Genomic DNA, 24,457 nt, shown 5'->3' on the forward strand with positions numbered 1-24,457 from the left:
TGTCCTAAGTGTACGGCTATTTAGTTAGTGTTGCGAACCTTAATACACAAAGAGACTAAAAATTAGACTACACCCCGCCGCATCCCGGCGGGTCAAACAACTAGTATCATTATAATTTTGAGAGGTTTCTGCATTGTTGGGTTGTACATGGTGCATTGTGCGTTTCCTGAAATTCTATTGGACCAAAAATTTCACTTTCGTCGTCATCTCCGCCTTGTCCTTTTGAGTCAAGAGAGAGAGAGAGAGTACGACTTCGAAAGCTATGGCGATGGCAGTGATTGTTCTGATCGACGGAGGCCATCATAAACCCTAACCAATTAACATGTTGCTAATTGATTCGAAATTGATTTTGATTTTAGGTTTGCAAATCGAATGACGCCTCACTCCGTTCTGCTGTCGATGTCTTCGCCCATTCGTGTACTCGGCTCTTAGTTATGTGTAATTCAGGATATTTGGCGTGCAACGTTTTAATTTGTTTTGAGACTCTTTCTTATTAGGCTTCTTAGTAATTGCTATTTTTTTCCTTGCAGTATCGTGCGTGCTGCTATAGTCAAACGGAGCCTCACAAACATGTGATTAAGGATTGTGATAAGGCTCTACAAATTGATATCGCTCTTCTTTAAGCTTATATTCTAAATGGTATTTTCTTCTACACTTATGGATGTTTGTATTGACTATCCCTGTAAATTTACACAAGTTACTTATTATTTGTAAAGTTAAGCAGATGATTTGTCGTGACTTAATTCGATGAAGTTACTACTTAATTAGCGTGTTATGAATGATCAGTTTTTTTTAACCATGTGTTTGGGCATAACTATATCTGATTGTCACTTCTACATAGGTGTTGAACTTTAGCTGCAACAACTGGTAGGCTATGAGAAACTTTGCTTATTTTCTACTACGTTCACGCTATAAATCGATAAAAAGCTTCTAAAGGTTTGTGCATTTCTTTTATTCGAGTTAATTAATGATTCGTTTTAAACTGCTGACGATTATTTTGTTGTATAATTTGGCGTTGGTTGATCGGTTCATATGAATTAGAATTTGATTTAAATTATTTTTAAAACATAATATAATTTTTGAATTTTCTTCAGGCGATAGGTTTACCAGATTCTGAGAGCCGACTTACTACAAACATGGTTTGCTGATAGCTTTGGAGATACCAAACTACCTTTAGAAGTTAGCTTTTAATAGTACAACATTTAGCTATGATGTATCATTCATTACTATCTGTTAGAAAGGGTTTTAAATTTTTTGCTGGATCAATAGCATCAAAAGAAGTTTATTAAAGAGGTTGTACATCCTTCTTTCTCTTTCTCCATAAAGATTGTCAATTAAACTTCATATTAAATCTGTTATAATAGTTAATAATCTTTTTCATCTTTTTCTTTCCATCAGGTCTAACATGCTGAGAATTACTTCTAGCTACCAGGTAAACTTTTAGGTTTCACTCGACCCATTATTATTGCCGGCTTACTTATTGGATGATATACATTTTTTTCGACACACCTACTACATTCCTATTGTATAATTTATATGTTGTTGATGTTACAACTAAATTTAGTTTTATCTTTTTTGCAAGGTTCAGTATGTGCCTGCAAAAGAGTTGCAGTCTCTGTGAACATGTACAACTATACAAGGTAATCCTGATTTCTGTAAATTATACCAAAATGACCTTAAAAATTGTATTTAATGTTACATACACTTCGTGTATTAATACTTATGTGTTGTATATTGCTGATGTCAGATTTCATTTAAGCAGCTAATATCTAAAAACTTTTCTGGAGAGAAGCTTCCGGTTGCTGCTGTATCGACTGTCCTACAAATTTGCGCAATATTTATTCCGTTTATACAGTATAAGAATTTGTGGCGAGATGCTTGTTTTATTCATTTTTATAAACAGTTATTGAACTATTGTATTATAATTGTGCATTCTTTTTTTTAATAAAAAGATGCAACGGCATGGAGGTTAAACACCAAGGATATCAGATAATGATTATTCTACTTCAAGGTTGCAAAGGGGGCCTTCCGAGATAAAGTACAACCAAATGTTCACCTTACCCGTTTAAGATGTAGTCGCATGATGTGGTGGGGTGTAAAACGGTTTATTTACACATTCACTTATAACAATATCATGTGCTTTGTATTTGAAATTCATGAGTGAGTTGGATTTGGTTAATTGCCTTTGCCTAAAAGGGTAGACTTTAATACATTATGTCATTGAATTAACAGCATATGAGACATAATGAAGACGCCCCAGCCATGACGCGAGGGTTAATCGTCAACCTACTAGTGTTATATATTTACGAAAATAAAATAGGTTAAGTTACACGGTCATAATCTTATTATTATTAGACAAAATGACCTTATTATTATTAAAATTTTCCATTGACTGTTATGAATTTTTTTCAGTTCATACATGCTTTAAGAAATGTTAATAATAAAAACTGGTTCAGGCTAATACCAAGCCGAGCTAGCTCCATTTCTTAATGAAATCAACAAAAGATAAAAGGTTTTCTAACCCATTTAGGACAACAAAATAATATAAACTCATCAGAATCAACAAAATATTTAAATTCATTGAACAAATATCATAAATTGTTTGCTTATATTTACAAACATACATATACATAATTACATATGCATATATACAATAAAATTATGGAGTAAAGATAAAACAATTCGTGTCAAACCAAGTCAAGCTGACGTGACATGCTTAACTTGTTTACAAACGGAGCTAGCTCGGCTTGATATCAGCAGTCTGAACCAGTTTTTACTATTAACATTTCTTAAAGCGTGCATAAACCAAAAGAAATTCATAGCACTTAATTAAAATTTTCGTCTAATAATAATAATAAGTTTATGACCGTGTAACTTAACCTACTTTATTTTCGTAAACTATACAACTGGACGAGAACGATGTTTTCCATGACACAAACGTGGAATCGTTATTTTTTGTTTTCATGTTAATTGATTGACTTATATTAAAAGAAAAGATATTATAATATTTTTGTATTATTATAATATAAAGACCAATTGGAACAAGCACACGTTGTTAGGTCTATGCGTGCGGACGACTGACTTCCACCTCTGTCCTGTCTCTGCAAACTCTGTCTTGTTCGAATCCACCACACCAATGGCGGCCCTTACCCGCCAATTCCTCAAACCACAATTCAACTCTCTCTTCATCAGATCACTTTCCACCAACTCTTCTACCGCTTCATTAATCCAATCCACCGGTGATCCCAAGGGCTCTAGAAGCTTCCAGTGGGTGTTTTTAGGGTGTCCTGGTGTTGGTAAGGGTACGTACGCCAGCAGACTGTCTGATCTTCTCGGTGTCCCTCATATCGCCACCGGTGATCTCGTCCGTCATGAGTTGTCTTCCTCTGGTCCTCTTTCACGTCAGGTATTGACATGAATATTAACACGTTTAGGTTTTATCAATTGCTGCGGTTTACTTTATTCACGACACTTGAACTCAGGATTTTTGGGTGTTTAATAAATAATAACGATATTCTCGTTGTTTCGTGAGAAATAGACTAGTACAAAGCTGTATACAAAACCAATAATAAATAATATAAAACTTAAAAGTTTTTATAAATGAGATTATGCGAGAACCGTTGTCTTGACAAAATTTCAACTTCTTCAACTATGCTTACTTTGACTGCACAACGAGCAAACTATTTGTTGACAGTTGTGACTGATGATTGGTGTTTAACATGGGCCCGTCAAAATAAATTTTGAGTCTCCCTTTGAAGAACTCGTCTGTCTACTAGGGTACGACATGCTAAGTAGTATGTACTGTAGGAGATGGCGGATGCATGAGAGTAGTATAGGGCTGTTCACGAGTCGAGCCCGAGTCAAGCTAGGGTGGTTTCGAGCTCGGGCTCGAAATTAAACGGGGCAACTTAGCTAGGCTCTAACTCAATTTTGAAGTTATATGAGCTTAAGATCGAGCCAACGAGCCGAGCCATGACTAGAGCCGAGCCTGGTTCGATTTTGGCTCGGTTACAAAAATGATCCATATCGGCTCAGGATATTTCAAATCAACTTTTTATAGCTAGTTTTATTTGAACTTTTATCGAGCGAGCCACGAGCCCGAGCTTAAGCCTTGAGCTTTTTGAATATCCCTAGAGTAGTAACTCGCGCATGAGTAGTGGTACCGCAAATTCACATAAATTATTTTGTGCCGACCAGACAACTTCAAGCATCGATATCTCATTGGTCTTAGCTTTGTTTTGGACATGATTTAATTCATTGTGATGCTTAGCTCTCACATCTATATAACACATATATAGATAAAAATATTTAAGTCAAAAGTTTGGAAAAGTCATTTAATCGTTTGCATATAAATCAGTTTCTTCATTATGTTTTTCAGCTTGATGAGGTGGTAAATCAAGGGAAATTGGTTTCAGATGAAATCATATTCAACTTATTATCAAAGAGACTCGAAGTTGGAGAATCACGAGGAGAATCAGGGTTCATTCTTGATGGTTTTCCACGAACGATAAGACAAGCTGTAAGCGTCTTGTTATTCAAGTTACCATTATCAAAATCTTAACATGGCCCGGTAACTTTGACCAGGTTGACTTCTATGTATTGTAACCTTAAATGCTTGTTTCCGTTAGGAAATACTTGATGAGGTGACTGAAATTGATTTGGTGGTGAATCTGAAATTGAGGGAAGATGTATTGATTGAGAAGTGTTTGGGAAGAAGGATATGCAGTGAATGTGGTAAAGGTTTCAACGTGGCCTCAATCGATGTAATGGCTGAAAATGGGCTGCCAGGTATGCGAATGCCTCCGCTTCTGCCACCTCAGCAGTGTGCCGCAAAGCTCGTTACGCGTGCTGATGACACTGAACCTGTTGTCAAAGAGCGACTTCGTGTTTATAAAGAAAAGGTATTATCTTTCAACTTTTTAATAAATCGGTTTTGGAGGTTTATTATGATGAATGATAGATATATGTTTGTGTTTGGATGCACAGAGTGAACCGGTGGAGGATTATTATAGAAAGCGAGGGAAATTAATGGAGTTTGATCTTCCAGGAGGGATCCCGGAATCATGGCCAAAGTTGTTGGAAGCTCTTAATATAGATGAATACCATCTTAAAAAGATAGCTGCTGCATAGTTTGATTTATTTATGTATATAACACACATTATCACTATTTGCAAAATTTATAGCTTCTGGTATTCTTCTCAAATAAGGCAGAAGGTTATAGAACAGGGTATATTTGTTTGAATGTATGCATCAATTAAAAATTTATACAGAAAGATTATTTTTAATTGTTGAATACATTCTTTTGTTGTCATTTTTATATTGCAACCTTTTGGATAATTGTTGAATACTATTATTTTGTTTTCATTTTTATATTGCAAAATATTTTTCTGATATTTGTCATTCACACAAATGCTAAGCATCACAATCATGCCTCGTCTTTTGATCAGTTGATTTGTGTAAAATAAAATTACATTTAGCCATTTAGGTTCATGTGAGTCAGTAAGAATTATATAACGGGTCAATCTGGGTTGATATAAATCACACAACTGGTTAAAATTGGTCATTCATTAGACACTTGTTAACTTAAAATGAGTTCAAATGGGCGAGCAACACACAAAAACACTGTTTGTCGCCATCACCGACAACACACAAAACATTGTAACTGCATCCGCCGACGCAACCATGTTTGACACCACCATTGCAAACCACCGTCGTCTCCAACTGCCCTAGTTATAGACAGTACAGTTAGAACCACCACCCCGGTTGCTGTCATCGCCTCCATTGCTAAATATGCCTTAAACTGATTTTTTTAAAGCAAGTCGAGCGAATACAAAGTAACAACAAAAGGAGAAAATGCCATCCGTAGGACTCGAACCCACGACCAAAAAGACTTGATGCTAATACAAAGTAACTACAAAAATTTAGAACCGCCATCCGTGGGACTCGAACCCACGACCACGTGGTTAAAAGCCACGCGCTCTACCAACTGAGCTAGAACGGCTTATATCTTAATTACAAGTATACCACTCTAAAAGCAATAAACCAGAAAACATTTAAAATAAACGCGCCTATAAGTAAAAAAAGTTTTAAAGTTGAGGGGTTTGATCTACACAAACTTCAAATCACAAAATATCTTTAATCTTTTCACGCAAGCGACAGCCACGTGTCTCCACTATCCCCACCCGAATGATACGGTTCGAATCCATCTGGACCGCTCCATTTCCTTCACTCCACATCACCCTATCCATCTCCACGTACTCAATCAATATCCACCGTGTCCCATCCCAAACCTATACTTCCTCCACGTCATCCAAAAGTAGGCCCCCTCAATATCTCCCATTCCAGTCCTCCAATTTACCCCAATTCAAATAACCAGTCCCTCTGTTTCTACACCAGTCAATCTCATTTGATTTTCCTTTAGCCAGATTTTTTACTTGTCGTTTTGCTGCCAAACCCTAGCTTTTGCTTTCATAATCCAATCGCCTTGTTCATGATTATTCGCCAATCCGATTCGGTTATCCGAACCTGTTGCCGGTAATTCATATCTTAATTATAACAGATTAGAGTAATTGTTCAGGATTACCGAATTATCGGCGGTTATTGAACAATTAGTTAGTATTATTATATGCTAATTATGTTAGTGAATTTTTTTTCCTTTTTGTAATTAGTATATGCTGGATTTAGTTGATTTTTGAGTTAGTGTTAGGATTTTAGTTGTATTTGACATGAAATGGTGAGGTAGTTACTGGAGTTTGTAATTGAAGTAGTATTTGATTGAGGTGATTTGTGTTTCATTTCTGTAATTAGTATGTTTGATTTTGTTGATTTTCGAGTTTGTGTTAAGGTTTTAGTTGTATTTGATATGAAATGGTGAGGTAGTTACCGGATTTTTGTAATTGAAGTAGTATTTGACTGAGGTGATTTTGTGTTTCTTTTCAGTATATTGTAGGCTGGATTTAGTTGATGTCGATTTCGTGTTAAGATTTTAGTTTTATTTGGCATGAAATGGTCAGGTAATTACTGGATTTTGTAATTGAAGTAGTAATTGATAAATGATAGAGTTGGTTGATCTGCTGTTTGTTGTTTGTGACAGGGATGAATAGTGAGTCTAGGAAGTCATTCGTGCAGGTACAGAAGAGTTTGGTTTAGTTTTGGTTGGTTGGTTGATTGATAGTGTTTTTAGATTGATATGTGGATGTTTTGCATTTGTTTTAGGGCAGAAGGTTTTGTATTTGATCTTTGAAGAGATTGGATACCTTGGTTGCTTGATGTGGCTGCTTTGTGCTGCTTATTTTTTTGCATTTAAAAGGTTTGACAAGTATCATTATAGTTTTCCAACCTTCTCATAATCTCTGGTTTTTAAATAGCAGGACATATATCGATGAGCTGTAGCCAAAGAGGGAAGGGATTTCAGCAGGTGAATAGTCAAGTGGAAGCTGCCTATCAGAGAGATGTGAATGAATTTGTGGGCAATGGACCAGGTTCGCAAGCAGGTGAGGAACCGATAAGTAGTAAAATTGTAGTTAATGGGCAAGAAGAACTCCAGGGGGCAGTGCAGAGTAGTGCTGCTGTTCAGGCACCTCAGCAACAGCCTCAAGGGTCACTGGTTCACTGGGAGCAGTTTCTCCATGTTAGATCCATTAAGGTCATGCTGGTTGAAAACGATGATTGTACTCGTCACATTGTCACGGCTTTGCTCCGCAACTGTAACTATGAAGGTTAGGTTGAAAACTTAATGCATTAGTGTATATAGTTATCATACTTCCTAAGTTTCGTTTCATGCCTGTATGACTGTATCTGCTGGTGACCATCTAACACTTTCTATTTTCTTGTGTCGTCTTTTTTGGCAGTTATTGAAGCATCCAATGGATTGCAAGCCTGGAAGATTTTGGAAAACCTATCCGTTCACATTGACATTGTTTTAACTGAAGTAGTCATGCCTTTACTTTCAGGAATTGGTCTTTTATGCAAGATTATGAGCCACAAGTCACGCAAGAATGTCCCTGTGATCAGTAAGTACCTTGTTTGATCTTTTCTACAAACAAAATTTACTGCAAATTTAGCTATATCCTGCAAAAGCGTACCAATTGATGCTATTAACCACCATTCATTATGAGATCGTGTGCAGTGATGTCATCTCATGATTCAATGGGTTTAGTTTTTAAGTGTTTATCAAAGGGTGCAGTAGATTTTTTGGTGAAGCCTATTCGTAAAAACGAGCTTAAAAATCTTTGGCAGCACGTTTGGAGGAGGTGTCACAGTGTATGTCACATATATACTCAGTATAATCCATAAAATTTTCAACTTGCTAATTTTCAAGAAATTTACTCTGTTTCTGCATTTATGTTGCATCATGTTACCATTACTATTTCCAATTGTTGGAAAAATTATTCTGTTTCAATCAGTCTAGTGGTAGTGGGAGCGAAAGTGGCACACAAGCTCAAAAATCTGTAAACTCAAAAAGCAATTTAAGGTGCAACAACGACGGTGAGAAAGATGGGGATGAAAATGGAAGCACTGATAATGGTAGTGATGATGGTAGTGGCACTCAGGTACTTTTGCATGACATCATCATTTTTATCAAATTTTAGTCTGATTCAGCAATTGCATGCAGAGTTCTTGGACAAAGCAAGGCGTTGAACCTGAGAGCCCAGAAGCAGCATCTCCATGTGACCAAGACAGTACTTGTGGCCTAGTTATACACCCAAGAAGGGATTTTATTGATCAGGAAGGACAACCCTGTTTGGGTATTCAGATATCTGAATTACTTACGTTATCCGAAACATTTCTTTTCCTATTTCCATGAAACATGTCTTGTTTTTCAGGTGATGGTGCAAACTTTAAAGAAACTGCAATTCACGTATCTGACGTTCCTATTAGACATAATGATATGAAACAAAACATTCATCAAGTAACTGACCCTACACTCAAAGTCAAAAGTAAGGACTCAAAGAAACACAAAATCAAAGATGGCAAAATGTCTGATCCTCACATGATAAATGGAGAAATCAAGGGTCAAAAGGTACCTGAAGAGATTATGGATGCAAATACTAAGGTTATTGACGATTTTAAGGAAGTCATAGCTGGTGAGTCTGGCTTAAAGAGGCCTCGAGCAACTGAAATTGATGAGAGAAAACTTCAAAGTGGCTGTAATATTCTGAGACATTCAGAGCTTTCCGCCTTCACAAGGTCTGAAATTTTGTAACTTGATAAGATGCCATTTACTTACGTTTCTAATGATTGTAATTTGAATTCTTGAAGATACAACACGAACTCAAATTTTGTGAAGTGTACACCTGGCATTGCTGGAAGCTGTTCTCAACCTGATAATAGAACTAGTATTTTGAACAAAGAATCCAACCATGATGCTCATTCTGATGGATATCTCATTTATCAAGGCTCTAGTGAGGTCGGTAATGAGAGTAATGACACATTTCTGTTTCTTGTTAATACTTGAAACTTACTAAAACAAATCTTTGATGCTTGTTTCAGCAAGCAATACCAAAGAAAGCTGATGGAACCACACCTAGTGATCTGCATCAAGAGCTCCACATTCAACACATACATCATCATCACCATGTTCATCATTACCATAACATAGCAACAGGCCAGCCGTTATTGTCCAAACATGATGAGTTTGGTTTAAGCAAGTTAGCTGCAGATGCTCCAAATTGTGGATCATCAAATATCAAGGGTGGGCCCGTTGAAGGTAACTTTGAAAATCATAGTTTGAACAGAAGTGGCTCAGGTAGCAAGCATGGAAGTAATGTGCATAATGGGAGTAACACTGGTGTGAATTTGGAGGTTACAAATGTAGAAAGTAATGTTGGTGTAGTGGGAAAAAGCGTAAGTGGTGATGCTAGCGGCGGTGGTGGTAGCAGAGCCCGCCAGAAATCTGCAGAGAGAGAGGCGGCATTGACTAAGTTCCGCCAAAAGAGAGAAGCTAGATGCTTCCAGCAAAAGGTGGCTTATTTTTGGTTTTAACAATAATATTAGCTCAGTTGTCTATTTGCACGATTACGGATTTAATTTGAGTTTTAATTTGATAGGTGCGATATCAAAACAGAAAGAAACTGGCGGAACAAAGGCCGCGTGTTAGAGGACAGTTTGTAAAGGGAACAAATCGGGACAGTTCAACCAATGCTGATGATGGTTAGTTTATCATGGAAGTTTATGTACAGGAAGACACAGGTGGGATGTTGGTTGTTGTTTATATATATTATTTGTTGTGAGGGTTTTAAATATTCAGGAAACCATATTTGATTACTATAAGATTTGACAATAACAGTTCATAAGTTGGTATGCAGATGTATAAGTTTATTGGTGGTAGATTATGATGCTTCATGTAAGATTTAATTTATAAGGGCCCTCTTTTGTGTTTCATATATGCCAAATGCTTTGATGGAATCTTTTAGTTATTAATGATTTTAGAGGTTTGGAAAGGAAACTAACTACTTGAGAGGTGAGACCTATCATATTAAATATCAAGAAACCAATCTTGTGACTTCCCCTTAGTTGTGTGATTTTAATGCTGTAACAAAGGATTGAAGGAAAAGGATATACAGCTATATCAACTTCAAGCAAATGCAACTTATATTGTTTATTAAAATTCTTGAAATTATATATTTTTCCAAACCATTTTAGTTTGTTGATTTAGAAAAATATGGAATTGAGAAAAATTTGCTCCTTGCAGCCTGCAGAATGGAAATTAGAGGGGTAAATCATAAAATGAATTAAACCGGTGTACATGATACAAACAGTTTGTGAGCTATTTAAGATCGGTTTGTTAAAAGCTCTAACTAAACAGGATTTAAACAAGATCCAACTTTTGTAGGAGCTCGTTTAATAAATAAGCTCAAGGCCAAGCTTCATTTCACGAGCTTGACTAAGGCCCCCCCCCCAATTCTTCCCGTCAAGAACGATATGTGGTCAATGACAACTTCTCTCTCTCACTGCTTGCATGTAACCCGCTCTTCAAAATCTTTATTTATCCCGTTGATTGTTTTGTGTGTGTGTATATTACATATAATACCTAAATAGTGTAGCAAGAAGACTCAAGGAATGACTGCACTGCTTTGGGCCCAGAAAGTGAAGAGAACAAGCTCCATTCGCGTTCAATATGAGCTTCCCGCACCATTCTGATAGAGTTTAATTTTGATAGATATATACTAAAATACCAAAAAAAAGAAAAAGAAGTAAAAAAGATATTATGAGGGTGTTTGGGATTGAGTTTGAAAAATGCTTATAGCCAATAAACAAAAAAGGTGTTTGGCAAATGTAAAAGCCCCTTTTGTTTTGGCTTTTTGATTTGCTTGAAAAAACACTTTTCCTAAAGCCCCAATTTGGGGCTTTTCAGAAATGTTTTTGGCTTTTTGATTGGATTTTTACTAATCTACCCACCCTTTAGCCTTTTTGGTCATTTTATGTAAATAAGCTAAGCCAAACATTTTTTAAAAAGTGCTTATGGCTTTTCCAATCATATAAGCTAATCCAAACACTTTTTTAAAAACTTCTTTTCAAAAAGCCAGAAACCAATAAGTATTTTTAACAAAAAACACTTTTAGAGTTAAATAAGCAATCCCAAACACCCTCTATATATTTATTTATGATAAAACTGCAATTGGGCTTCAAAAAGAAAAATTGTGAGTAGGGATGGCAATTAAACCCGAACCCGATAGGAAACCCGAAACCCGACATAAATGGGAGGGTAATACCCGACCCCTTAGGGTTTGGGAATAGTTTTGAAATTTTTCGCGGGTTTGGGATTTCTAATATACCCGATTACCCGACCCGATAACATAAACCCATTTACCTGATTATATACCCGATGTACCTGATATAGCTTATTATATTATACATATACTATATTCTAAATATATTATTTGTCGAAACTTGTTTGTGCCAATTATTTGAAATATTTTACCTTTATGGTAACCATATTTGTAATCGATTAGTTATATTTTGTCAAAACCCCGGTAGAAACCTGAAGGGTTTTGAGCCGGGTATACACGACAAGTATTTTGTCAAAACCCGTTAGGAAACCCGAAACCCGATGGGAAAACCCGAAACCCGACGGGTAATTACCCGATTAAAACCCGACAGGTTTGGGAAGGGTTTGAGATGGACTTTTATAACCAGGTATGGGTTTGGAAATACCCAAACCCGACACATTGTCATCCCTAATTGTGAGTTGTTAGCCTTTTTGTCATTGAGAAGGTGCACTTTGACCCCTTATTTTCTAAAATATCCAATTAACAACCCCAGGTTGAGAATATATCCCAAAATGACCACCATTCACAAATTAGGGCACGTTCATCATATCATATCATTCATCTATCAATCGAATCCTCTGCACCTAAACGGCGATGGCGGCATCCACTGCTACAACCACAACAACGACCGACAATCATCCTGCGAACACCGTAGACCCGGTCCCTCCCACAACAACTGAAACCGTTTCCACCGATACACCACCAGCACCAGCTTCATCCAAAGACGTGGTGGATTCGGAACCAACACAGGCGAATACTACAGATCCGGCTACGGTTTCGACGGATGCTGATAACAGCAACACCGAAGACGGTGCTTCGGTTACCGATACTCAGAGGAAGATTCGCCGTGCCGAGCGGTTCGGTATGCCGGTTAAGCTTTCTGAAGAAGAAAAACGGAATTCTCGTGCCGAGAGGTAGTTATATATGTACGCATATTTTTTACTTGGAATAATTCTATATGCTAAGCTAGGGTTAGGGTTTATGTTTAACTTTTTTGCTTAGGAGTGTAAATTTACCCGTTTTTGTCTGAAAACTTGCGCGCGGGTCCCCGGTTTACGTCCAAACTTTGCCACTGGTTTAGGCAGCTTATGAATTGTGTGGAATTGCTTGCTTCTGTTTCATTTTGTGGTTTAACCTGCTCGGTGTGTTTTGTGATAAATAGTTAGGGATAGGGGTGACTTAATTTGCCTGGTTAAACAGTTTGTGAAACTTTTGCGTGTTAGTATCAGTCTACTACTGCTATTGATGCTTGGTTTTCGTTGGTTTGCAATTATTTGGAGGAACCGCATATCGCTAGTTGTTTGTTTGTAGCTCGGCGTGTTGTAACAGATGTTGTGGTTGTACTGTTGTAGTGAGTATAATATATGATACTTTAAACCATTATATGATTTTGTGGTTTATATTAAGAAATGATAATATGATTCATTTACGAGATTTGTCTTTTGGAGTTGAGTTGGAAGTTATCTGTTATGATTTGTCTTTGGAAAGACTGAACGAAACGACTTTGTTACCTTTAGGTGCAGAAGCTCTCTTCTTTTCTGTATCTCATATAGTTGATCTTTATTATGTAGTTCATTATAACATTGTAGTTTTCGTGATCTTTATTTTTAACGGCGATCAGTCAGTTGAATCATTTTAACTCGGTTGTTATTTTCATCGTAAACCATGATGGATCATTTGAACTTATCAAGTTAGGACCTGTTGCTTTTTAGGTTTGGTACAGCGCCTGGGTCACAAGGATTGGATAGCACAAAGAAAGCTGAGGAGCTAAAAAGGAAGGCGAGAGCAGAGAGGTTGTTTAGAGGATACAACTTCTCACTATCTTTTTGTTCATAATTATCACTGTTTTATTTGCTTACTAATGGTTATATTTCCCTGTTGATCAGATTTGGTATTACTCGATCAACACCTACTGAGGAAGAGGAGAAAAAGAAGGCTAGACTTTCTAGGTTTGGATCAGCGGCTTCTAGTGCTGATCCTGTAGAAGAAGAGAAAAAGAAAGCAAGGGCACTCAGGTAATTAATTAGTTGTATCATCAATTTTAGTTTCCATTTAAGTTTTAAGCAGTAATCTTAAGTATTATTCTACAGGTTTTCAGGAACAGCAGTGACTGGCAATGCAAAAATTGAACCGGTAGGTCTTTTATACTTGTGCTTTTGTAGCATGCTTATGTGCTTTTTCGTCAGCTTTCTTTTGTTGGCCCAGATCTTGATAAACACTCACACAACCTGATATTATAATGAACACAAATAAGAACACACTGGATTTTGGAGTCAACCAACTATCGATTCTTTCAATGTTATTAAGAACAAAAGCTACACAAGTCAAAGACCCTCTAACCCTCTTTCTGTACTAGAAAAATAACTTTTTATTCAAGCTGCTAGTCTGAAATTAAAACTACATGGGATTTTGGAGTAAACCGACTACCGAATTTTTTATTATTTAGAACAAAAATTACACAGTGCAAAGAGTGACTCTCTTAACCCTCTATTGATACTAGAAAAATAACTTCCTATTCAAGCTATGATGTACATCTGAACAAATAAACAAATCAAGAGTCATAATTGGCTTATACCACATTTAACCTTTTAACTCTTTTGACTTGCACACTTATCAAGATTAACCCATCATTCCTTTACCTGTTTTACACAGAAGGCAACCATTGCTGGCAAGGCAGGCGGAGAGGCTTGAGCGTTGCACAGTCATTTTCCAGTAAGGCCCTGAGTCTTGTCCTCTATATTTATATTGCTATACAGTTATAACTTTATTCACATTTGGAAGATTAATCTTTAATTCTCTTTTTGATCATTGGACAACTGTATTTTGCAGTTATGGTGCTTCTTTCATGTATCAAGTGTGGTGAGAATTGGTAAAGCTTGTTTGCCCGACTTATATAATAGCAATCTCTTTGTGTCACCCAAAACTAAAAAAAAGATATAGTAGGTAATGTTAAGTAAGTATTAAATGGGATTAGATTGTAGGAGAATATGATTTGACAAGAGCTAACTAGTACTTAAGATGTGTTTCATTTTAGTTTGATATCGCTCTAGTGATGCTCATGCGTAGTTTTTCAGTTTTAAAGTGCACAAACCAGTTGTAGTGTTAGTAAAACAATAATAATCGCCGGTCTGGCAGTATCATGTCCATGATTTTTGGTGAATTGTTTGCATATATGACATGAATCTAGATATTCTGTTTACATCTTTACAATTTGTATGCCACTATGCTCGATGGCTTCAGGTAATCATTATTTCATATCAGGGCTGCATTTTGTATACACCAAGAATCATGGTCATCTGATGTTAAGATGGGAAATTTTATGACCTAAAAAAACAAAATCTTCTATTTTCATGTTAGAACTTGCTTTATTTGATATTCCGTTATTAAGGTGAAATGAACTAGTTTTTTAAAAAGGTGTTAGATTAAATGGTTGCTGGGTAAAGAGGGTTGGGGGGTTATGTAGCTTGATTGAGATAGGTGGCACATTGGTCGGGGATTGCTATTAATCTTGTCGGGCAGCTTGTTTTATCTGTGCAAATGTTCAGTATGAGTTGCAGCAAAGAAAGAAGGACCATAATGTTAAATGACAGTGATTATGTTTATGTATACTGTGTTGAATTTCGTACTTGATAGGAAGTGATAAAACCTTTTGATTTGTTTTTGACTTACCAGAGTGGTTTAAAACTTGTAACGATGTTTATTTTGCTCATGCCAACTGTTGCATGATCTCTTGATGCGTAGTGCATGTAAATGGGTGTTGGATATCTGATTTAAATTATCTTATATTTATATTATTCACTAAGCATTACTTAATTACTGACATAAAAAATTTATACATTGTGATTGATTTTACTCATTCGGGGATTATTAGCAGTGATTTTGTAAATTTGAACTACCAAAAGAAATGATAGTTTGGTAGAATTTATATGTAGCCTGGAAATTAGTATAGTTATACTTAAAATAGTTGCTCAAACTAGAATATAACAATACTAGATTTTATCCCCCGTATTACGGGGTTGTTTTACATTATTCGTTTTTAATATTTATATATGTATATTTGGATTTTAATTTTATTTATTGTAAGAAAGTTAATAATTAATATATTTGAGGTTTGATGATGAAATGGATTCACAAAAAAATGATACGTTATATATAACTCATTACCTGTTTATTTTCTTTATTATAAAATTGTTTCTTAATTTTAAATAATATATTTTTTTAAAATAAAATAGGATATTAATTTTTAGTACATCTTTTATAGGATTTTCATATCAAATATTTGATTATATTAATTTTTAATATAATGAGATGTTATATCGTTTAAGAGCTATCTGATTTTGGTGAGACCTTTACCCGTGAATTCGGGTTAAATGCGTGAGAAATATTCATTTACAAATAAAGCAATATGATGGCTTGAGAGAATGGTTGTTTTACATTTTTTGTTTTTAATATTTATTTTTTGGATTTTAATTTTCTTTTATTGTAAGAAAGTTAATAACATACTTTGGGTTTGATGATGAAAAGGTTTCATAAACAAATGATATGCTATAACCCTTTTAAAAGTTATCTGGATTTGGGGACCCATGACCTATAAAATTGCTTATTAATTATAAATAATATCTTTTTCTTTTTAAATTGAATATTAAATTTTAGTATATCCTTATTTTATAGGATTTTCATATCAAATAATTGGTAAGATCAATTTTTAATATAATGAGATGTTATAACCCGTTTAAGAGCTATCTGGTTTTGGTAAGACCCATACCCATGAATTTGGGTTAAATCAATGAGATGCTTCTATTTAAAAATTAAGCAATCTGGTGGCTTCTATAAAAGGGGGAGCGACCACATCGCGACACGTAGGATTTTAGGGTTTTCGTTTATATATATTATAGATTTTTTATTTTACTTTTTATTTTTTGACCTTGCACATACTTCACATGAGATTATTTTTTATTTTTTACCTTTTCATTTATATCTTCGTGTATACTAAAGACAATCTTTTGGTCATGGTTTTACGTGCCATGTAGATAATTAAGGGAAGCCCACACTATGAAGGTGCAAAAGGTAAAAGACTGGTTAAGTTAAAAAGGGTTAAAAATCTCATTGAAGATGATAAGTGATTCCACTATTAACCTTAAATAGTGACACATTATACTCATATAACATTGACAAAAGCAATAGTCTTATATACTTATCATGAAAACAATTTATAATTATTTACTATAGTTATGATACCATGCAATCAAATTTAATGAATATTGCCTCCATGTAGAGGTTACAATGTGGGAGTTAGGACTCGGGAGTGACCACATCCAGAAGACATGTGAGGTGGGGGTGGGAAGATATAAACAGGTACCACAATAACTTACAGAGGAATTGGGACCACGGAATTTATAAAACTCGATTTTTGGCCCGACTTAATTGATATTAAGATGGTTGGCTTGCAATCCTTTAATCGCTGTGTTTATAGGAACGCGCCTAATGCAAAATCAATATTAAGCAAACACTTGTTAGAATCGCATGACATGTTTGTACTTAGTGCGTCATAGCAACTTCATAACTATTTATGTAAATTATATTATTTAAATATATACACTTGTATAGGGATTATTGGGGATGCTGGTACAAACATTGATGCAAGATTTGTTTTTGAAGGTAACTATTTTGATCAATTTCAATGTCTTTATTCTTGGCCCCATATGGAAAGTCACATGTACCATTGGTTCATGTGTGATCTTTAAGTAAACAATTTATAAGAAAGTCTTTATTTTTATATTTATCCTTTCTAAAATGACCTAAAGTTTAGAAAATCTGTTAAGTGTTATAAAACTATACGACTCTTATAAATATTAATTAATGGTTCTTACATCATTTTCATTTGATCAAATTAAATGGCAAAAACAAGAATGTTTACAAAACTATTTTCACTCAAAATGATTAATGATGAATAGAAAATGCTAAATACCTTATATTTTAACATGAAATCCTATCAAGTCTAGAATGAACAATGCTTGATTTCACATGTCTTCTCAAATCCATTGAAGCTTGAATGCACTCTCTAGCATACCTTAAAGCATCAAGCACATCTTTCACATTACCATTTGATACCGACACATCTTTTTTCTCTTCTTTCACCATAATATAATCAACTGTGACTAATGCCAAGGAGTTGTCATATACATCATTGTCGCCTTCGTCATTCCTCGGTGCCAAAATCGATTTGTCTTCATTATGACACGCGTCTTGATAGTGTTCTTCATTATCATTGTTGTTATGTGTAACAAAGGATTTTGACCTGGTCAACAAAAGATTAACATTAAATGAATATGTTAATTGCCACCACTTTACACATCATTTAAATCTGAATTCTAGAAACATACCCAATGCTATCTTCTTTTGGACTAGATTGAATCACATTCTTAATTGAATTCTCAGAAATATCATCATCTAAAAATCCCAAATTATCTTCATATGAAGGGCATTTATGTCTTTCACCAGACATGTCAGTGTTCTTGACACATTTTGAGATGTTACTGACTTGAGATTTTGAAGATGAAACAGATGAAATCTCACTTTCTTCAGAAATACTTAAAGATTCATCTACAGAAACATATGATATGTTTAAAGATTCAAGCTTTTTCATCAAGAATTTGAGCCTCTTTTCAGCTTTGTTTCTTGATTTTATCTCCAATATTAACAGCTTCTCAAGCTCAACCACCTGCATTTTTCAAGATTCATAAAACCCAAGGTCAAGTTCAAATAATGCATGCAAACAGATGAAATTCAAAACCTAAGAGGAAACAATACCTTTGTGCTAAGTTGTTCAGATTCATGATTTGCAGCCTTGGAAGCTGCTCTTTCAGCAAGCAGTCTGCCTCTTAAGCACTCTACAGTGCTCAAACCTTTATCTCCTTCCATTAATCTTTTGTCACTGAAATAAAAAACCACTTCATATCTTATATGAGAGAGAGTAGAGAGACAAGAGTGGGACCACCTCCAATTTGATGTAAATGAATCATTGTCATCATTATTCTCTCCTCTTGTTTTTCACCTTTTCTTGGGAAATTTTTTTCTTGAAGTTCACACTTCAAATTCCATGGATTTCATACAACAATACAGAAGTTGCAGGCTTTTTTGCATATATATATTTTTATTATAAATTTTAATGGTTTCTTATATCAATAGAGCATCCATCCATGTAAGTTCTAAGGTATTTTATGTGGAGGGGGGTAACGTTGTCACGCCATTGCCACGTAGAAAGCGGGGCTTCGAAGCCCCTCTTCATAACGCCACACTGTGGTTTATCGCCCCTTTATTGCCCCATTATATATAGGATTTGGATCAAATACAAATTATTTTTATCGTGAGAAATGTACAGATAACTAGAGTAATTATATTAACATTAGAGTAATTATTATTACACTATACTATTTTTTATAGCATAATTACTCTATGTAGTTATTCAAGTTTTTTGTATGTTTAGTATGCTAATTTTATTTGTACCGGATCTCACTCTTTATATATACACATATAAATGTATGTGTGTGTATGTGAGAGATAGAGAGAGAGAGATGCAGGTCCCACATTGCCCCTTTTTCACAATACCGCCCCCCTCCAACCGGTGTTTACTCCCCAAATCACCCCATGTCGCCCCTTTGATACCCACAGTGGCCGGTCTAAAAAGCTCCTTGCGTCTCGTGGTGGACCTTGAAATTTTTTAATGGGGGCGATAGAGGGGGCTTAGACTAATTTTAAGAGGAGTGATCGGGATTTTTACATATGAATAACACAATAAATAAGAAATTTAAGGTGGACGGCCAGCCCCTATCTAAAGAGTGGGTCAATCCTTGCTTGCGTGTTGCGTCAACTAGGCTCTTCAAAAGGTAACTAGAACGCTCAACTAGGTATAGAGAAATTCCTTTTCACACTCGTTGATATTGCTAGACCACAAGCCCCTTGGTTTCAATTCCTATTCTGATATAATTCTGAAAACAATATTACATACACTTGATTTGATTATTCATATAGTTGAGGTTGGCTAAACATATCCCGCCCTCCTAAATTTCCATTGAACTACCACCAAAAACTTTAATTAAAATTGAAGAGGTATGCACCCGCCTTAACATCGAGCGGGGCGGGTCAACCCACAAGATATAGACAAGAGGCTTGAAATCAGGATGTCATGAAGACACAAAGCCAAAACCTATGCTCACGGCGCATATCACATATGCTCACGCATATCACATATGTTCACGCATCACATATGCTCACGCGTATCACATATGCTCACGCATCATATATGCTCACGCATATCACATCTGCGCGTGGCGCATCTGCGTGTGGCGCATATCATATATGCTCACGCATCATATATGCTCACGCATATCACATCTGCGCGTGGCGCATATCACATATGCTCACGCATATTACATATGCTTGCGCATATCACATTTGCGCATGAAATATCTGCGCGTGAGAATAAAGAGAAGACCTCGCGCATCCCCAGGATAGGCGCATATCACACATGCACATAATCAACCACGTCCTTATCCAAATCAGGATAAGGACAACCATGATTGTGCTCATCAGACAACCTTCCAGAAGATATTCTTTAAGGAATAAAGAATATGCTGATGTTGACAGCTGCCAATGAAAGGTGGACAACTCAGCAAAACCCATGTGCTACCACGTGATTGCACATGGGTCAGGTGAAATACCTTGGTCAGAGAATAATCAATGAAAAAGCACCAGGTGTCCTAAGGACACGTGGCGCGAAGCAATAGGAGGAGGCCAAAAAGGCTCTAATTGGGTCTGAGCCCAATCATTGGAAACTCTAACACTATAAATACCACACCACCTCCACAAGGGGAGGTAAGCAAGAAAATACATTCTAAATCCTTACTCACTCTCAGATTATTATTATCTTCTCCCACAATATCTTATTCTCACACCGTAGGGTTACCCCAAAGAGGACCCCTCTGTCCCTTTCTGAGGGGTAAGTTCACGGTGCTGCTCGTTTTGTAGGTGGAAGAATTCATACTTCGGAAAACCATCGGTGATATAGCACACTCATACCCGAGGAAAGTTGATCGTCTACTAGTAAGTCGATCCACGTTTCTTCATTGGCGCCATCACCTGTTACAACGGCAACATAATCACTATCTCATCAGTTTTCTCTGAAATTCTTCACCATGGTTTCCGGTGTTCGAAACAGCGATCAAGTTCTGGAGGATAATGAGCTTGAGGATGTTAATGAGGGACAGCAGTTTCTGAGGGCGCCGCGTGATACTGCGCGCACCACCAGTAACCATCCCTTCATCACAACACCTCATAGCCAGACTGAAACTCCTCCAGACGATCTCACGTTCCAAAATCTGACTGGTGCAATACAAAAAGGACCAATGGGTCCGGAAGTTGAAACCAATGACCCTAAAGAATGGCTCATAAACGAACAACGGCGTTTAATGGACAAATACAATGAGCTGGTCAAACACAAAAAGTTAGCCGACTTAACACAAAGGCTCGCATTTGATAAACAAACCATTCAGGGAACAACAAAAAGGGCGCGCGCGCCGGAAGATGGTCACTCTGTTCACACCGAACACGCTGATATTAGTGATGAGGAAGACGAGAGATACTCATGCAGGAGGGTCACAGCTCCGCGCACACATGAACATAGCGCCTGGAACCAAAGCCGATCTGGATCTATACACACCGTACAACCCACAAGCGAGAGGGCAAGTGGACGTAACCACACCATATAGGCCAGCCATCTTGGTGAAGCATTCAAAATTCACTGAGCGCATTGCGAAGGCTCCAATTCAACACAAAACCAAGATGCCAAGTGGTCTAGGCAAGTACGATGGTACAACAGATCCAGATGATTTCTTACAAGGTTTTTACAACACTGGAAACCTAGAAAGCTGGACGATGCCAACATGGTGTCACATGTTTGCTCGCTGCCTCACGGGCGCAGCGCGTGTCTGGTTCGAAAGCTTGCCGACAGGACAAATCGATGGGTTCGAAGAGCTATTGGAGAAGTTCCAAGCTCACTTTGTACAGCAGCATGATTACAAGTTGAAATAGGTGGGATACACTTAGCACACGTACGTGTGTGTACATACATATATTATATGTATGCACATAAGAAACATGATCATTGCCTAGAAGTGCCTTAGAAGTTACAATAGAAGTAGACACTATGATACCATCATGACATGGACGATTACCAATTTAACCCTCCAAAATCTACATATTTAGAAGGTAAAACATACCAATAAATTATTTTAAAAATGAAACATTTTCAATATGTAAATATTTACCCTTCCAAACGCTCTACATACTTAAAAGGTAAATATTATAGAATCCGACAACCACAATCATAGTAAATACTTTACGGAACTCTCAGTTAACTCAGGTAGCATAAAAACACCAAAAATTACGGGGTTAGAACTTAGAATAGTGTGAGTCAAGAGGGATGTACTCCTCGCCGGACCATCTGCTGCCCTGCTGCCACCGTGTCGATGTTGGTTTTGCAGGTTGCAACCGCAACCGTTGGTCTATCGGGTGATTAAGCTAGCATTGGTTTTACCGATTGCAACGGAAACCGTTGAAAGATGTTTCTCTAAATTGAAGCTTATCAAGAAGGATTTACGTAACCGAATAGGTGAATAGTATTTAACAATGTTCAAGTTTGTGTCATTGTGTGGTCGAAAGAGAAATATTCGATAACATAATTAAAGACGATGTAACGGCTCGATTTTAAGTTTTTAAATGCCGGAGAGTTGGACTCTATTAGGTACATGTTTAACTTTATGTATTATCGTGTTTTTTTATGTAATGTTAAAAAGATTGTGCTACCCCTGGAATTATTGGCTAGATCCACCACTTAAACGAGCCTTTTACTAATAACATAGGTGTTTAGAACACCAGTTATTGTTGTAAACTTGTAATACTCAATTTGTACAAGTCACTAATTCACTTTGGCACCAGATTGAAGAGTTAAAGAACCATGTTTGATTAGTTTATATTTATGAAAGTAAAAAATTCACGAATAATTATGCACATAATTATAGTTAAGTGTTCTATTGAGTTATAGTTAATAAGAAATTAATTTTTTTATTGTGTTAATTCCTAGGTGGTCTACAGACTCTGGTCCACGTAAGATCGGCTCTCCCGGACTACATGATATGCTGGCTGAATGCATATACTCTGAATCACCGGAGCCTGGAAGTCTTTTATTTCTGGTATTGAAGTTGTAATTTTTATTTACTGGGTCCTGCAGGAAAGATGCTTTCTATTAGTAGTACTGATTGATTTGCAGGATATAACTAGAGTGGGCTACCATTTTTCAAGGGGTAGAAATCCGAATAGGTTTGCCTCAACCGTTGTAAATTTTATTGGCAAGGTTAGTTTTTTCTCTATTTTCTGATATCTTTTAATAACTAACTTTAATACATTTGATGGACACACCTTTGTTTCTTCATTGCTGGCTTTGCAGTGTTGTCCAGGTGAAGAGGACTTGACGATCGCACGTGCAGTTTTGATGTAAGTAATCTTGATGATTTGGCAATTGCTTAGTCACCTTTTCTCATTTTTTAAATATTTAACTTACATTGTGTAGGTATCTTTCTATCGGTAACCTGAGAGATGCTAATAGTATTATGGACGAGATAGATAAACTTGCTTCGGTCCAGGGGCTTGTCTTTCCTGATTCAGAGCTTGTTGATTCAGAATTGATGCGGTTTATCAACAATTGTTGATTCAGAATTGATGCGGTTTATCAACTATCTCTTGCAAACGTTAGTTCTATCTTTTTTTTTTATTTTAAATTTAGTAGAAATTGATTGAAAGTAAATAATATTTGGCTAATTAAGTTTCTGTCATAAGCTAGTGAGAGATGCGTTACCATTATTCAATATGTTGAAACAAAAGTTCAACTCGAGTATACAAAGCGATCCTGCGTTCAATGAGGTGCGTACATTCTGTTAAGTAGTGGGATCAGCATCGACGCCTTCATTCTTCTTGTGCCATTAAATGGGACCCATAAAATGAAATGTTAACATTATTTGTGTGCAGTTGTTAGAAGACATTGGGGAAAAGTTCCATGGAGTACGACGTAAGAATCTGTTACAAGGGATGTTTGGAGAATTGTTCAAAGTATTTATAAATGATCATTCTCATACTTAATGAAGTTATATGTGTGTTTTGCTAAATAATTTCCAATTTTGCTTTTGCAGATGTGAGTTAAAATTGAAATTTGAAACCAACTGTGTTTTTCATAAAAATGTTGGATTCTCAGGTAGTGTTTGGTGACAACAGTAGACCAGTAGTCTACTTGTTTCGTTTATATTATGATCATCTAAACTCGATCTCAACATTTGTTTAGCTATTAATGTTTTTAACTTGATTAATATATCATCATGAATTTAATAATATTGGCTTAGTTTTTTCTCACTAGTTTATGCATCACGTCTCATCAAAGGGCTTAAAGCCTAGCTATATCAAGATTTGTAGAAAGTTTGTTCCTTCCTAGGTTGTTGAGGTCTGAGGGTTCTGGTCAGGCCCGGCTCAAGGGGAGGGCGAGGAGTAGAGATGTACAAAAAAACCGGTTTGGGACCGGTTTTAGGCAAACCGAACCGACCCGGTTTGGGTTTAAAACCGGTTTTATCCAAACCGACCCA

General features: G+C 36.2%; 5 protein-coding genes and 1 non-coding gene across 6 annotated transcripts; 4 read left to right on the forward strand and 2 right to left on the reverse strand.

Moving 5' to 3' along the window:
• Positions 1-3,104: 3,104 nt before the first annotated feature.
• LOC143539971 (adenylate kinase 1, chloroplastic-like) lies at positions 3,105-5,222 on the forward strand. Its single transcript, XM_077033147.1, has 4 exons — positions 3,105-3,406; positions 4,379-4,519; positions 4,629-4,901; positions 4,987-5,222. The coding sequence occupies exons 1-4, from the start codon at positions 3,137-3,139 to the stop codon at positions 5,128-5,130; spliced, it is 828 nt and encodes a 275-aa protein (XP_076889262.1). The 5' UTR covers positions 3,105-3,136; the 3' UTR covers positions 5,131-5,222.
• Positions 5,223-5,928: 706 nt separating this feature from the next.
• TRNAK-UUU (transfer RNA lysine (anticodon UUU)) lies at positions 5,929-6,001 on the reverse strand. The gene has a single exon. It is a non-coding gene; the product is annotated as a tRNA-Lys (tRNA).
• Positions 6,002-7,370: 1,369 nt separating this feature from the next.
• Positions 7,371-10,358, forward strand: LOC143539987 (two-component response regulator-like APRR7). The gene is made up of 9 exons (XM_077033158.1): positions 7,371-7,718; positions 7,851-8,012; positions 8,129-8,262; positions 8,406-8,552; positions 8,615-8,747; positions 8,826-9,189; positions 9,262-9,409; positions 9,493-9,963; positions 10,050-10,358. The coding sequence occupies exons 1-9, from the start codon at positions 7,382-7,384 to the stop codon at positions 10,155-10,157; spliced, it is 2,004 nt and encodes a 667-aa protein (XP_076889273.1). The 5' UTR covers positions 7,371-7,381; the 3' UTR covers positions 10,158-10,358.
• A 1,972-nt stretch (positions 10,359-12,330) lies between these two features.
• LOC143539972 (uncharacterized) lies at positions 12,331-15,133 on the forward strand. Its single transcript, XM_077033148.1, has 6 exons — positions 12,331-12,685; positions 13,484-13,564; positions 13,658-13,786; positions 13,862-13,904; positions 14,424-14,483; positions 14,601-15,133. Exons 1-5 carry the CDS (start codon positions 12,366-12,368, stop codon positions 14,460-14,462), a joined length of 612 nt encoding a protein of 203 aa, XP_076889263.1. The 5' UTR covers positions 12,331-12,365; the 3' UTR covers positions 14,463-14,483; positions 14,601-15,133.
• Positions 15,134-17,747: 2,614 nt separating this feature from the next.
• LOC143539950 (uncharacterized) lies at positions 17,748-18,758 on the reverse strand. Its single transcript, XM_077033132.1, has 3 exons — positions 18,582-18,758; positions 18,155-18,492; positions 17,748-18,069 (listed from the first exon to the last, which is right to left on the reverse strand). The coding sequence occupies exons 1-3, from the start codon at positions 18,690-18,692 to the stop codon at positions 17,748-17,750; spliced, it is 771 nt and encodes a 256-aa protein (XP_076889247.1). The 5' UTR covers positions 18,693-18,758.
• A 3,699-nt stretch (positions 18,759-22,457) lies between these two features.
• LOC143539951 (protein GET4-like) lies at positions 22,458-24,019 on the forward strand. Its single transcript, XM_077033133.1, has 9 exons — positions 22,458-22,465; positions 22,912-23,020; positions 23,098-23,181; positions 23,275-23,321; positions 23,398-23,502; positions 23,552-23,579; positions 23,664-23,747; positions 23,853-23,933; positions 24,014-24,019. Exons 1-9 carry the CDS (start codon positions 22,458-22,460, stop codon positions 24,017-24,019), a joined length of 552 nt encoding a protein of 183 aa, XP_076889248.1.
• The last annotated feature ends 438 nt before the right edge of the window (positions 24,020-24,457 follow it).

Source organism: Bidens hawaiensis, unplaced genomic scaffold, assembly GCF_021521415.1.
Source record: "Bidens hawaiensis isolate Kalapana, Puna unplaced genomic scaffold, B.hawaiensis_p1.1 tig00012097_1, whole genome shotgun sequence".
In the NCBI taxonomy this organism is placed as follows: domain Eukaryota; kingdom Viridiplantae; phylum Streptophyta; class Magnoliopsida; order Asterales; family Asteraceae; genus Bidens; species Bidens hawaiensis.

Excerpts from the sequence above, each read along its gene's own strand:
- LOC143539971 (XM_077033147.1), top strand. The coding sequence starts at position 3,137 with ATGGCGGCCCTTACCCGCCAATTCCTCAAACCACAATTCAACTCTCTC. Across the intron at positions 4,520-4,628 it reads CACGAACGATAAGACAAGCT|GAAATACTTGATGAGGTGAC; the intron begins GTAAGCGTCTTG and ends TGTTTCCGTTAG. Across the intron at positions 4,902-4,986 it reads TTCGTGTTTATAAAGAAAAG|AGTGAACCGGTGGAGGATTA; the intron begins GTATTATCTTTC and ends TTGGATGCACAG.
- LOC143539987 (XM_077033158.1), top strand. The coding sequence starts at position 7,382 with ATGAGCTGTAGCCAAAGAGGGAAGGGATTTCAGCAGGTGAATAGTCAA. Across the intron at positions 8,013-8,128 it reads CAAGAATGTCCCTGTGATCA|TGATGTCATCTCATGATTCA; the intron begins GTAAGTACCTTG and ends GATCGTGTGCAG. Across the intron at positions 8,748-8,825 it reads GGAAGGACAACCCTGTTTGG|GTGATGGTGCAAACTTTAAA; the intron begins GTATTCAGATAT and ends CTTGTTTTTCAG.
- LOC143539972 (XM_077033148.1), top strand. The coding sequence starts at position 12,366 with ATGGCGGCATCCACTGCTACAACCACAACAACGACCGACAATCATCCT. Across the intron at positions 12,686-13,483 it reads CGGAATTCTCGTGCCGAGAG|GTTTGGTACAGCGCCTGGGT; the intron begins GTAGTTATATAT and ends GTTGCTTTTTAG. Across the intron at positions 13,905-14,423 it reads GCAATGCAAAAATTGAACCG|AAGGCAACCATTGCTGGCAA; the intron begins GTAGGTCTTTTA and ends TGTTTTACACAG.
- LOC143539950 (XM_077033132.1), bottom strand. The coding sequence starts at position 18,692 with ATGGAAGGAGATAAAGGTTTGAGCACTGTAGAGTGCTTAAGAGGCAGA. Across the intron at positions 18,493-18,581 it reads CTGAACAACTTAGCACAAAG|GTGGTTGAGCTTGAGAAGCT; the intron begins GTATTGTTTCCT and ends TGAAAAATGCAG. Across the intron at positions 18,070-18,154 it reads CCAAAAGAAGATAGCATTGG|GTCAAAATCCTTTGTTACAC; the intron begins GTATGTTTCTAG and ends TTTGTTGACCAG.
- LOC143539951 (XM_077033133.1), top strand. Across the intron at positions 23,580-23,663 it reads ACTATCTCTTGCAAACGTTA|CTAGTGAGAGATGCGTTACC; the intron begins GTTCTATCTTTT and ends TTCTGTCATAAG. Across the intron at positions 23,748-23,852 it reads GCGATCCTGCGTTCAATGAG|TTGTTAGAAGACATTGGGGA; the intron begins GTGCGTACATTC and ends ATTTGTGTGCAG.